General features: G+C 41.2%; 2 protein-coding genes and 1 long non-coding RNA gene across 6 annotated transcripts in view; 1 reads left to right on the top strand and 2 right to left on the bottom strand.

The window, feature by feature from the left end:
- Positions 1-11,843, top strand: part of LOC117937538 — a 47,077-nt gene that overhangs the window by 33,526 nt on the left and 1,708 nt on the right. The gene's annotated exons all lie outside the window — the stretch shown is intronic.
- The window catches only part of LOC117937533 (leukocyte elastase inhibitor-like), a 56,471-nt gene that overhangs the window by 32,380 nt on the left and 12,248 nt on the right, over positions 1-11,843 (bottom strand). For 2 of the 4 annotated variants that reach the window (XM_034861571.1, XM_034861567.1), the window contains one exon: positions 9,021-9,033. The exons of the other annotated variants lie outside the window; for them this stretch is intronic. The gene's annotated coding sequence lies outside the window, so the exon portion shown is untranslated. Of the gene's footprint in view, positions 1-9,020; positions 9,034-11,843 lie in introns of those variants that run through there. 4 annotated transcript variants of the gene reach the window in all.
- LOC117937537 (dynein regulatory complex subunit 7-like) lies at positions 6,516-10,734 on the bottom strand. Its single transcript, XM_034861578.1, has 7 exons — positions 10,565-10,734; positions 9,916-10,084; positions 9,633-9,758; positions 7,710-7,904; positions 7,553-7,574; positions 7,431-7,492; positions 6,516-6,686 (listed from the first exon to the last, which is right to left on the bottom strand). Coding segments are annotated over exons 1-6 (642 nt in total). The 5' UTR covers positions 10,693-10,734; the 3' UTR covers positions 6,516-6,686; positions 7,431-7,490.

Below are 11,843 nucleotides of genomic sequence, written 5' to 3' on the forward strand. Positions count from 1 at the left end.
TGATTTTTGGAAAAAGGCTGCAATGAAACAAAGAGTGAAAAATTTAAAGGGGTCTGAATACTTTCCTTACCCACTGTATACTATTTGAGTACATAGTGCGCTCACATTGGTGTCTGAGCAGTGTCTATATTTAGTTCCAGGAACTGGTCTACAAAGCGGCCAGAGAAGAGTGGAAACAAAGCAAAACCTGTGACATACAAGTTCTGCTACATGGTTTGGATCTCTCTTTTGAGATCCCAAAACACACCTGCAATTACAGCTTATCTTAGATTCTGCCAAATGCAGCGAAACGAAGATCTTAGAGATTGTAACTTTAAGTTTCTACAGTGGAAAAGCGATACAATATACATCAGGAGTAAATTTGTGCCGTACCTTTTCACAGCGTTCCTGAATGAGGTTGGCGTACTCTGCCAGTCTCTGTTTAAACTCGGCCAAACAGTCCTGGTGGATACGCTTGGCGTCTTTGGCTCTCACAGTCTTTGCTTTGTCCAGCCGGATCAGGATGGGAGCCAGGATATCCTTCTCCTTCTCCTGCAACCACCTCTGCTCCTCGGCGGCCAGTTGCTCCTGCAACAAGCAAAGAAAGAGCAAACTGAACTGCATCGTAAAATGTGACGTTTGTGGCAATTTTAAATGTAATTTATGAATGGAAATGTTTAGTGGGTAGGACAATATATATGGTAAATAGGATGAGGTAGGTAGGCAGCAAAGGTGGAAGACGTACTGTGGAGTGGAGTAAAAAAAGTACGATATTTACAAGTACCTCAAAGGTGCCTGAGTAAATGTACTTAGTTACATTCCACCACTGGTAGGTGCATAGTTTAGTAGGGTATGGTAAAGTGGTAGGTATAGGGAAACAGTCATCCACATAATAGCGATCAAATTGGGACTCTGACACAAGCATAATGTGTGTAGTTTAGTTTAGTTTATGTGTGTGTGTGTGTGTGTGTGTGTGTGTGTGCGTGTGTGTGGGTCCCACCATTTCCCGTCTCTGTCGGCGGGCCATGGCAGCTCCAGTTGTTGTCTCTGTGGAGAACTCAAGCTGAACATCTCTCTCTTCCTGCTCTCTGCAGGCCACAATGTCTCGCACCTGCTCACACATTAAGGTCCTAAACTCCTTGGGCCTTAACTTGGGACTCTAGCGATACTTTAACTCCAAGTGACACAGTTACCTCTTGCTTAGACTCTTTGATTTGGCGAACCACCTTCTCTTCATCCTTCATCAGAGCCACCAGCATATTAAAGAGAGCCAGGGTCTTAAGAGGCTTCTCAGATGGATCCACCTGAACTTCCACACATTAAACAGATGTACACAGACACAAAAATGTATGAGCTCATAGAATTTTAGTTAAAAAGACTGTGAACTCTACTGTTTATCTTATTGGGGGTTTGTTGTCTGTACCTGAAAGCTGGATACCATGTCAGATGTGAAGTACTCTGCCTTCTTATTTCCTGTTGACTCTTGCGGTTTGATGAAGCTCCTCTTTGAAGGGATAAATCGGTGATCCCCTAAGTGATAGGTCAGTTCAATCCGTCTTTTAGCCAATAGGAACACTCGCTTGGCCACGTCTTCGTTGGCCGGTTTGGATCTGTTCCTGTGGAAAAACTCCACCACCTTCTGTTTACACACAAAAAAAACCACATAAACCCTCTTATAGATGCACATCACAATGCTGTCTAGTTTAACCTAGAATTTTGCAGTTGTATGATTTCCTGTCAAGTTGCAGTTTACTGTCCAGTCTAATATGGTATATGTAGTGAAGACTTTGAGGCAATTTAATCCATCTATCCATCCATCCATCCATCTTCCACCGCTTATCCGACTGGGGATCCGGAGACGTTACCTGGCCAGGGTGGAGATATAATCTCTCCACCTAGTCCTAGGTCTTCCCCGAGACCTCCTTCCAGTTGGATGTGCCTGGACCACCTCCCTAGAGAGGCACCCAGGACCACCTCAACTGCAGTTCTGATCCAAATTCCTTATGGATGACTGAGCTTTTCACCCTTAGAGAGACGCCAACCCATTTGGCCATCATGTACCCTAGATCGAGTTCGTCATGACCCAAACTTCATGACCATAGGTGAGGGTATGAGCGAATATTGACCGTTAGATCGAAAGCTTTGCCTTCCAGCTCAGCTCTCTTTTCATCTCAACGCTACGGTAAAGCTAATGCGATACTGCTCCCACTGCTCTGATTCTCCAGCCAATCCCCCGCTCCAGTGTGCCCTCACTCGCGAACAAAACCCCTAGGTACTCCGTTACTTGGAGTAAGGACTCATATCCCACAAGGAGCACCTAAGATTAGTATCCAAATAATGTAAAATATGGTCATAATCGCCCCTTTTATTCCTGACTTATGGTGTTGACTAAAAGCCAGAAAAGCGTATTTGCAGAACCTAATAATGTCCCAATATAATGACATTTTATCACTTTATCCTATTTGTGTGATATGTTGTCAAAATGATCGTAGGAATTCTTGAGTTATGGCCAAAAATCTGTTTTGTGAGGTCACTGTGGGCTTGACCTTTGACCTCCAAAATCTAATCAGTTCATCCTTGAGTCCAAGTGGACGTCTGTGCCAGCTGGACGGACGGATGGATGGACAAAACAAAACATAATGCCTTCGTGCCAGCAACAGCTGTTATGGTCTGCTGTCCTCCCCCAACCTTTGGCATGCTTTTCCTCTGTTTGTTTTGTCTGTTGTCTGTTCCTACCTAGAGGTGTGGCTACCAATCACCTGTTCCGTCATCCACTCAGCTGTATGTCATCAACTCATCAACTCTTGCCATACATAAACCCGGGCTGACCACCTCTTTGGCGCCAGATTGTTACATACTTTCACGTGGTGACTTGGCTCTCAGTATTAGCTCTCATGTTTGCTCTAGTGTTTACTCCCGTGTTTGTTTTCTTGTTTTCTCGTGTTCACCATTTCTACTTTCTGCCTCTCCGTACAGATCCATCAGAGCTGCCTTCCACCATCCCGCTGACCTGTCACCGGTTCTTTTGGAATTACCGCTGCACTCATTAAACCACCTTTACGTAATCCTGTTTTCCGAGTACTTTTTGTATCTCTGTGTTCTGGGTCTCACTAACCCCTAACAACAGCTATAACCGGAGTCGAGATGAGACTATTTAACCCACACTGGAATACAACATGAAGAAAGACTCCCAAACTGGACATAGCCTACAATATCACCTTCCTGTCCCTGGTAGTGCACATCAGATCTCACCCCACTTGTTAGTGGGGCTCACCTAAAGCAACAACACCTCCTCCCACTCATCCTAGACCTACAAGTCCACTGGCTACTGCTGAGGTCTACAGCAGACTTTATCATCTTACTGCTTGTTTCTGAAGCCTTAAACTACAATGCTCTTGGTTATATTACAAATGTGTTAGCTCAATATGAGCCAAAGTGATGTCTGGAATCTTTGGGTCTACAGGCAGTATCTTAAATATGGATCAGAACTGAAGGTGTGCGTGACCTGGCAGTTCTCAATGTCTGTCTCTTCTCCAAAACTAGTTGTTATTTATGTACCTCTTAAAGTACAAGTCTGGGGATGTTCATTGTTGTAATCTAATCTAAGAAAAACACATCAATGAGCAACACTGTTGCACTGGGTGACATAAAATGACAAATGCACTATTCCCTCCTAATTGATTGATTAAAAACTAGAAGGACCAGCTGTTTTAGGAAATGGCTGAGAACTTAATTTAAACATGAAGTTTCATAGTTTTAAAGATTTACGTCTTCAGTAAGAATCAATGGCGCTGATTGTCACAGACAGAAAGTCAATAGACAGACTTGTCTCATAACATGTTTTTTTTGTCTTTTCATTAAATTTAAGTAGATAAGAAAAGTAAACATTGTTTTAAAGGGCACAGACCAAACACAGATATCGTATTATGTGCCCAACATGTAGTGGAGACATGACCCAAACCCTGTTAAAGATGTACGGCGAATAACCTAAAATAACTCTCAACTACTGATACAATTTATAAAATGATGATAATGATGATAAAACGAGTGTGAATTCATTTCTTTCCTGTAACATATTTTTACCTCCAGCGGTTGGTCATCCGGATCACTGCCCAAATGTGGTTCTGAAAACTGAACGCTCCGGCTGTAGAGAAAGTCCCTCCGGCGCGTAAAGAACTCCGTCATTTCACATGGTGACTCCTCCCTCAGCACCAGATCGTCAACACGAGCACTGGTGAACTCCATCTCATGCTTTGTGTCTGTGCTCAGGGAGTCGTACCTGTGAACTGAGAAATCAAACATACCATCACTCTGGTGCCTGAGACTGACTTTACCCTGAGGAAACAATATTAAAGATTAAAGCCCTGATTGTGGTTAATTATGATCCTGCACATTTCCCCTCTCAAACTTTACTCATGGAGCAGTTTTGTGAAGGTTAATAGTTAAAATTGTACTTTACTTTTTTGTTATCACAGTAAAATATTTAATACATGGTAAATATCCAATACAACTCCATGCTTGAAATGCCACAGCTAATTTAACATCAAGAGAAAGTTAAATGTTTTTTAAAAGGTTTTATATTTGTTGTTCCTGGAGCTATTTTACCCACATCTGCGATTAAAAAAAAAAGTTTTTAGCAACTACAAAACCTGCTTAGAATTATTAGTATGTAATGTGGGACTGGGACACAGCAACTGCATTTCACAATGTGTGCTCACAAGTATGGAGGATAACAAAAAGAAATCTCATCCTTAAAAAAAAGACGCTCATCGTTTTAATTCACCTCTGTCCCCCGCACCTAGTCTGGGTGATTCTATTTGTTTTTTTTATGATAAAGGTGAGGTTTAAACGTGTCTTGATGAGATGTGAGGTTCTAACTGGGCAGCTGCACAAAGCAGATTTACATAAAAGGTGGAAACGTCTTCCACGTTTGAAGCGTTCTGCGGTAAAGTTGTTGGCCTTGTTGACCTCCCTCTCCTCCAGGTAGTCGTTTCTATGTTGATACCACTCCTTCACCATGACGACCTCTGTGCCTTCAACATGCACAGGCAAACACACACACACACACACGCAAGCATGCATACACACACACACACACACGTTATGCACAAACAAATTCCAATGTCATAAACTTAAATTAAGTCAAATTTTTCTGATGGTGAAAATAATAATATGCTGAATTATTTCTAAAAAGTCAAATGTTTCTCTGAAACACTCACAGTCCAGGTCTTTGTAAGTAGTCAGTCTTGTGTTCAGGCCGTCTGGCCGAAGGTAAAGTGCAAACTTCTCCAGCTTTGCTTTTCTGTAGTGGGTCACCTTCTGTCCTCCTGGCCAGTGGGTCTCCAGGTCTGAACAATAAAGGAGAGGCTGCAGTTTGTGGAGGGTTCAAAGCACCGGCTTGCGTGTGTCTGGTTGAGGTTTTCTTTCTCTGCCATATGCATTCATTTGATATTAATAATACTCAGATGTTCTATTGCATTACGGGTTAGGCTCATGTGGAGTTACGGTACCTTCTTCTTGGATTGTGATGTAATCGACCCAGGATCGTGGCATGTCAAAAGCTAGGGGCTGGTCATCTTCCTTTATAATGAACAACACATTGTTGAGTTTACAAATAACCTCATTCAGGGGGAAATCTGATGTCAGTGGCAATGCTTCTTTTAGCTGTAACTCTGGTAAATCAACTTGTTGTAAAAGTACTGAGGAAAAATGGAAGTAAATGCTGCAGTTGGAGACATTAAGACAAAATCTGGGAAGAGGGCAACGTTTTTGGTCTTGTTTTTCTATATGTGTCTTATTATCAACAAGTCCAAATATGCAGATCCAAAACAACGACATGTTAGTGCGTCTCTCAATATTTTCTGACTTCCTGTCTGTGGCTCTCCGTTTCAAGCACATTGGTTCCTACTGAAGAAGTTAATCTTTAAACTTTCATGTTTAAAACAGTCTCAGTAAGTTCCTAAAGTTGCTGGTCAGTGTAGTTTTTATCATTAATAGAGGAGAAAACAGTTCATTTGTTGGGGTATATTTTCTGCAGCGGATTAGTCCAAATTTAGTGCTCTAGTGAATGTTTGGGGCAGCACGAGGGTGTATGTGGGATTGAGTTAAGATCATTTTAGTCATACCTGCTCGGCTTTTGAGTCTTGCTTTTAAGTCTAAATATCCACAACTTACAAACATATGTATATGCACAAATGTAAAGATAAACAAACAGAAAACACACATACACACCTCCTCATCATTGCTGAATTTTCCCAACATCTTCCTCTCCTTGCTCTTCAAGACCATTAACATCAGCTGCTTTTTACTGATTGCGCCGTAGAGGACTGGCTCCCACACCTTTACATCTTCCAGGTCATACACCACATCCTACAAACACACACACAGAAAACATATGGCATATTTCTAGTCTAATGATTTTTGTTTGTGATGTGTTGCTCTCTAATAACTGGAACTGAATATAGTGTCTGGAGTGGACATGGACTCACAACGCAGCCGTTCCTGCAGTCCTGCATGTTGACGTAGTAGTTGAAGTTGTTCCACACGCTCTCGATGCCAAGGAAGTTGTCGTTGTCAGTGGTGTAGCTCTTCCCGGTCAGAGGGTCGATGAAGAAGTTCTCCTGGACGCTCCGACACCCTGACAGCACTAGCACCCAACAGTGCACCCTAAGTCCTCGCAGGGGGTCAGCAAGTTGCTGATCACTCTCCTGTTCATGAAGAAGAGCTCAAAGGTGAAAGGAGGTAGAGTAGAGGTACTACTTGTTTTATATCTAACTTTCAGCTTTATTTATAGTATCAAATCATAACATGAGTTATCTGAAGAGACTTTACAGATAGAGTAGGTCTAGCCCGCTCTATAATTTACAAAGACCTAACAATTTCAGTAATTTCCCCCAAGAGTAAGCATTTAGTGGACAGTGGTGAGAACAAACTCCCTTTAACAGATCCAGGCTCTGGGTAGGCGGTGTCTGGCGGCGCCGGTTGTAGATAAGAGACCTTTTTAGAGTTTAGAGAACCTTTTTTGTAGAGTTGTCAATTTGCAACATACAAAATTAGGGGGACAGGGTAGCATTTTGAGACATTTCAGCAAACTTGGGCACAAGTGTGCTTATATTTTTATCTTTCTGAGATTACAGAGTACCTACTAATTGTTTTGATGTTTAAAACATCACTGGTTTGCTAAATTTAAAAAGATCATGTTTAAGTTTGCTTGGTGCCAATCCGTGACGTTGAAGCATATTTTTTACAAATGTGCCAAATTTCATGGTCTACGTTCACACTAGAGGATATTTTGCACCAAAACCTGTCTCAAATGTTTAGGTACACATCTAAATGTTAGTTTAAGAGATATGTTGTGTTGATAAAATTAATGTAAAGAAAGTTAAAAACAAAACCAGCAGCATAAAAATTATTGTTTTGTTCTTGTTGGATTTCCACTATGATCACATTACCTGCTGTAGTTTTTGTTTGTGAAGCAACACAGCTTCTGCAACCTGTTTCTTCTCTTCTTGTTGCGTCAGAAAGAGACTCTTCAGTTCCCTCAGAGGTTTCACTAAGTATTTATTCTCCTGTGATCCCTGTTCTGAGATCACACTCTGCAAACACAAAGCACAAGCAAGCAGACATGCTCATGTCTGTGAGTCCACAATCTGGGAGGAAACCCATGTGTTCAAGGTGTTCCCCACCCTTTCTATGTACTGTAGATACAAAGTAATGTGCACGGTACTTACTTTGACCTCAGTGTCCAGCAGGGGGCACTGCTGCAGGCTCTGGTCGAGCAGACACATCTCTTTGACAGCGTAGCCGCTGACGCAGTAGGCGTCGTAGTTGGCGCCAAGCAGCAGGCTGCACAGCAGGGTGGCATATTCAAAACATGTGGCTCTCTGACGCCTCAGCACCGAGGTGGGGGAGAACAGGTACCTGGGCTGGGACAACAACACACACACCTTCAGTATCGCTCATAAACATTGAACAACAATTATGCATTCAGTTGCTTCTCCAGGCTACCTCATGTTTAAATCCCAACTGCCCAATCAATTCTATGGAGGTTGTTTTTTTCATCCACCTTTCTGAAACCCTGAAACATGTTCCTGAGGTGTTCTGTCCACATAGAGTAGAGTATCTAGTAGTGTCATTTAAAAGGGGTATTGCACTTATTCTACACATAAAGGTCATTAGTTATCTAATAAGCCTGTGAAAACATTAATACAGTATATTGTCTTCTGTCTCTCTGGAGGTGTTTTGTTAAGTCTATGAATATTACCCTGATGATATCATAGTGACAGTGGTCATCAGGATTATCTTAGTTTAGGCTTAAGAAATTTCAAACAAGTGGGGTCTAATGAAAGAGGCTATTGAGTTGCATCATGGGTAGTATAGGAGCCAGTGTTCCTAAAACATGACTCCTACTGGAGACAAAAAGTGAGGACAATTCCGCCTCCGTTGCTACAATTTTGACCGTTTAGTGAAGTCTAGCACTCCATAGCTTTTTAGAATTTAACACCTTTATCTCACATTAGGTGTTCATTACACACCATGAGGTACAATGATCAAATTAAGTCTAGGACTTGACTCGTCTAACCCTGACTTCTGATAAGATATATGTCATAAATACATTGATATGTTGAAATAAACCAAACCAAAATGACAAAGACCTATGAGAGCTGGTCATTTTTGTTTCATGCAAAGCACTTTGAATTGTCTTTGAATTCTTTTTGTTAAAATGACCGGTATTTCCATTCACATACAGCCGCTAGAGTGAAAGGGATCCATTTGTTATGGACAGGCAGAGCAGTGCCATTTTCAGCTTTTCAGAGCAACTGATTGCTCCATCATGTCATATCTGAGATGGCACAAAACTTGGATTGGACAATTCAAGACAGTAGTATTATGGTGCTGTGGGTCACGTGAACATTAAAAAAATAGTGGGCGGACAGTATAGCACTATCCAATTTGCTTTAAACACAGAGGTGAGGCACTCATGTTTGGTGGTTTTGTCCGGCCCGTCCATATTATTTAGTGGAAAGTTGGCTATTTCGGAGCTTTCAGAAACACCTGAGTTTCCCAGTCATAATTATGACCTGGCTGTTGCTGTGAAGCGGTAGTTAACACTAACTCTAGTCTTGCTTTGCCAGACCTTCCTCCACGTGCTGCAGCGTCTGACTAGTCCACGGAAAAGAGGCGGGGCTAAGCTCCACACGGAGCCGTTTTTGCAAAATTGTCTCGGGAAGTAACTTGTTTTGGTGGAAGATGTGTACGTTCAAGAGTAGTTTTTGTCTATCTAACAGAAAAACTCTGATTAGACAAATAATCTAGGTAGCTGTCTGGATTTACCCTGCAGAGAAAATCCACTGAAGTTAAAATTACAACACAAAGAAAGAGGAAGGAAACGGACATCGGCAAAAAGACATCCATCCGGCAGAATTTCCTGCAACACCGGAATAATCTCAAAAGTGGTACGTCGTGGATATAGACTACAGTAACATGACCTGAATGTGGAATGGGGAAATAAACCCTCACATATTCATCACTGCATCTACCAAAGAGCCCATTTCTTGTTCTACTAAAAAAAAGAAACACGTTTTTGCCATTCCATCAGCTACTGAAATAAGTGGATCAAATGTATGATTCTGCACCAGTGTTGCCTTTCTCACCACGTCAACAGGCGGGTCCAAAGGGTCCAGGGACAAGAAATCAGCCACAAAGGAGCCGCAGCCCTCCCAGGTATAAAGTTCAGGGTGGACTGTTGTTGTATGCCGAAGAGTCATGGAAACAAACTTCTGAATTTTATGAATGACAAATATGCACAGGTATTAGACAGAGGTACATATAGTAGTGCTGGTGAAAGCTATAGGTACAAGTTGGCATTTGTCTTCCCCGAATGAAAAAAAAAGGAACAGTGATTTCTACTGAGTTGAGATGGATTGTTAGTGTTACCTTAACACCACATTCGTTGACAGGACAGAGCAGCAGTGGTTTTCGGCTGGGAAACAAGTGTGAATACTGACGCTGGTAGTTGTCGGCGATGGCCAACAGTCGGATCTCGTCGGGGGAGTTAACCCTGTAGGATTCTGGACACAGCTTGTCTGCCTTGTCCAACTTCAGGCTGGTGAAGGACAGCAGGAGAAAAATTGTTCATGGTCACAAGGCGTTATACCCGTAATCACACAGAGATCCAATTATCAGATTATATCTGATATTAATATGAGGGAATGCAATTAAAAGCAATGACGTGTTGAATGCATGGGTTTGTATTTTGAGGTCCCAAAATATTACTCTGGAGCAATGTCTTTGAGGATGCAATGAATGATTATTTTCATTAAAACAATTAATCTGCCAGTTATAGTATTGATATATCACATTCACTTAGAGTCCAAGTAGACATAAAAACTCTTTCTGTCCAAAGGTCCAAAAAAATTATAAAGTAGTTTTACTTTAAAGGATTAAATGACTGATTGTTTTCAGCCTTAATTGTGTTAATAGATAGATGTAGTAGAATAGAATGATAGTAATGGACGAGTCATTTGGAGACAACTTCTGGCCTCTTTCTCTGTGTGTGGTGTGTTAATACGTTGTTGATGCTTACAAAAGCTCCCGAGGAGCTGAAACATGGAGATTACTGAGAGTTTCATTCAGCTCTCGGTCATCGTCCACCTCCTCCTGCTCTCCATCTCTGACTTGCTCCTCTCTGTCCGACTCCAGTAAGGTCTCCATCTTTTATAAAAGTAGTAAATATAAAGTTTATACAAACACAGAGCTAGTCAGAAACGCAGATGTTATCATAAACCCGACTAGCAGCTCATGATGAATCCTTACTGCCCTATTACCTGTTTGTAAGCTATTCCTGACTGAAATACTGTAATATTTATATATTTGCACTACAATTAACTGGGTGTCTATATTCCCAGTAAAAACTGTATTACAGTTTCTTTCTCAATTGAACACAGACACAAATTGGGACTATGCACACAATTCTGAAAACTTGAAGCAGTATCCACAAGACTTCAGACTGCTAAACTCTCAGCGCAGTTCCATAGTTTTCAATCACATACAATTCGTAAATCAACCAGGACTGCCACTGTATGTTAGAAATCTTCCAACAATGATGGTGTCATGTATTATAAAACTGTTATACTTACAAAAATGGCATTGTAAGAAGTGATGTCAGGGTTTTTCCTACCATTATAAGGTTTAGGTGCAGCACCAAAGCCATTTTGGGCCGCACCTAGCCAAATAAATGTAACTAAATTACTTTTTTCAGATCTATTTATTGTAGTCGCTCCCTATTGGACTTCTTCAGCAAGTTTTATGTTTAAGCTTTAAGTGTTATTTAATTATTAACTTCTCTAACGTTTCCAATAATATAGACACATATATAGTGGTAAGTTTTTTGCAAAGTTATGTGAAATTGCATTTTTTCGTAATGATTTCTTGAGGGAGGACCCCTAAACTCACCTGCCAAATACGTGCTCTTCCACAAACCTAGGTAAAACACTGGAAGTACTTACTATTATAAATATTTGTGTAACGTTAGCTATGCTAGGGAAACATGAGGCCAATCCTAGGAAAAAGCAACGTTAGCGGTTAGCCGTGTAGTTCAGTGAATATATATTTTTTAATTATTATATTATTGTAAGTAATTTTTTTACTTATATTCACATATTGTTACTTGTTGTTATGTTTTTGTTACCTGGCTTTAGGGACTAGCTAGCTAGGATGTACATTTGCATTATTGCTCCGTCATGATTAACGTTAGCTAACCGCTACATCTTCTAAATACCATATAGCACTGTGTCCACGTTCGGACACCACTCGCTGCTATTGGCCATATCCGGACACTTCCGACGTCACGCACTTTCCCGTCT

This window comes from Etheostoma cragini, chromosome 22 (genome assembly GCF_013103735.1).
Source record: "Etheostoma cragini isolate CJK2018 chromosome 22, CSU_Ecrag_1.0, whole genome shotgun sequence".
Classification (NCBI taxonomy): Eukaryota; Metazoa; Chordata; class Actinopteri; order Perciformes; family Percidae; genus Etheostoma; species Etheostoma cragini.

Coding starts and splice junctions, on each gene's coding strand:
- LOC117937537 (XM_034861578.1), bottom strand. CDS start 10,692: ATGGAGACCTTACTGGAGTCGGACAGAGAGGAGCAAGTCAGAGATGGA. Junction 9,759..9,915: donor TCAACGAATGTGGTGTTAAG/GTAACACTAACA, acceptor CATAAAATTCAG/AAGTTTGTTTCCATGACTCT. Junction 7,575..7,709: donor TGCTGGACACTGAGGTCAAA/GTAAGTACCGTG, acceptor TTGTGTTTGCAG/AGTGTGATCTCAGAACAGGG.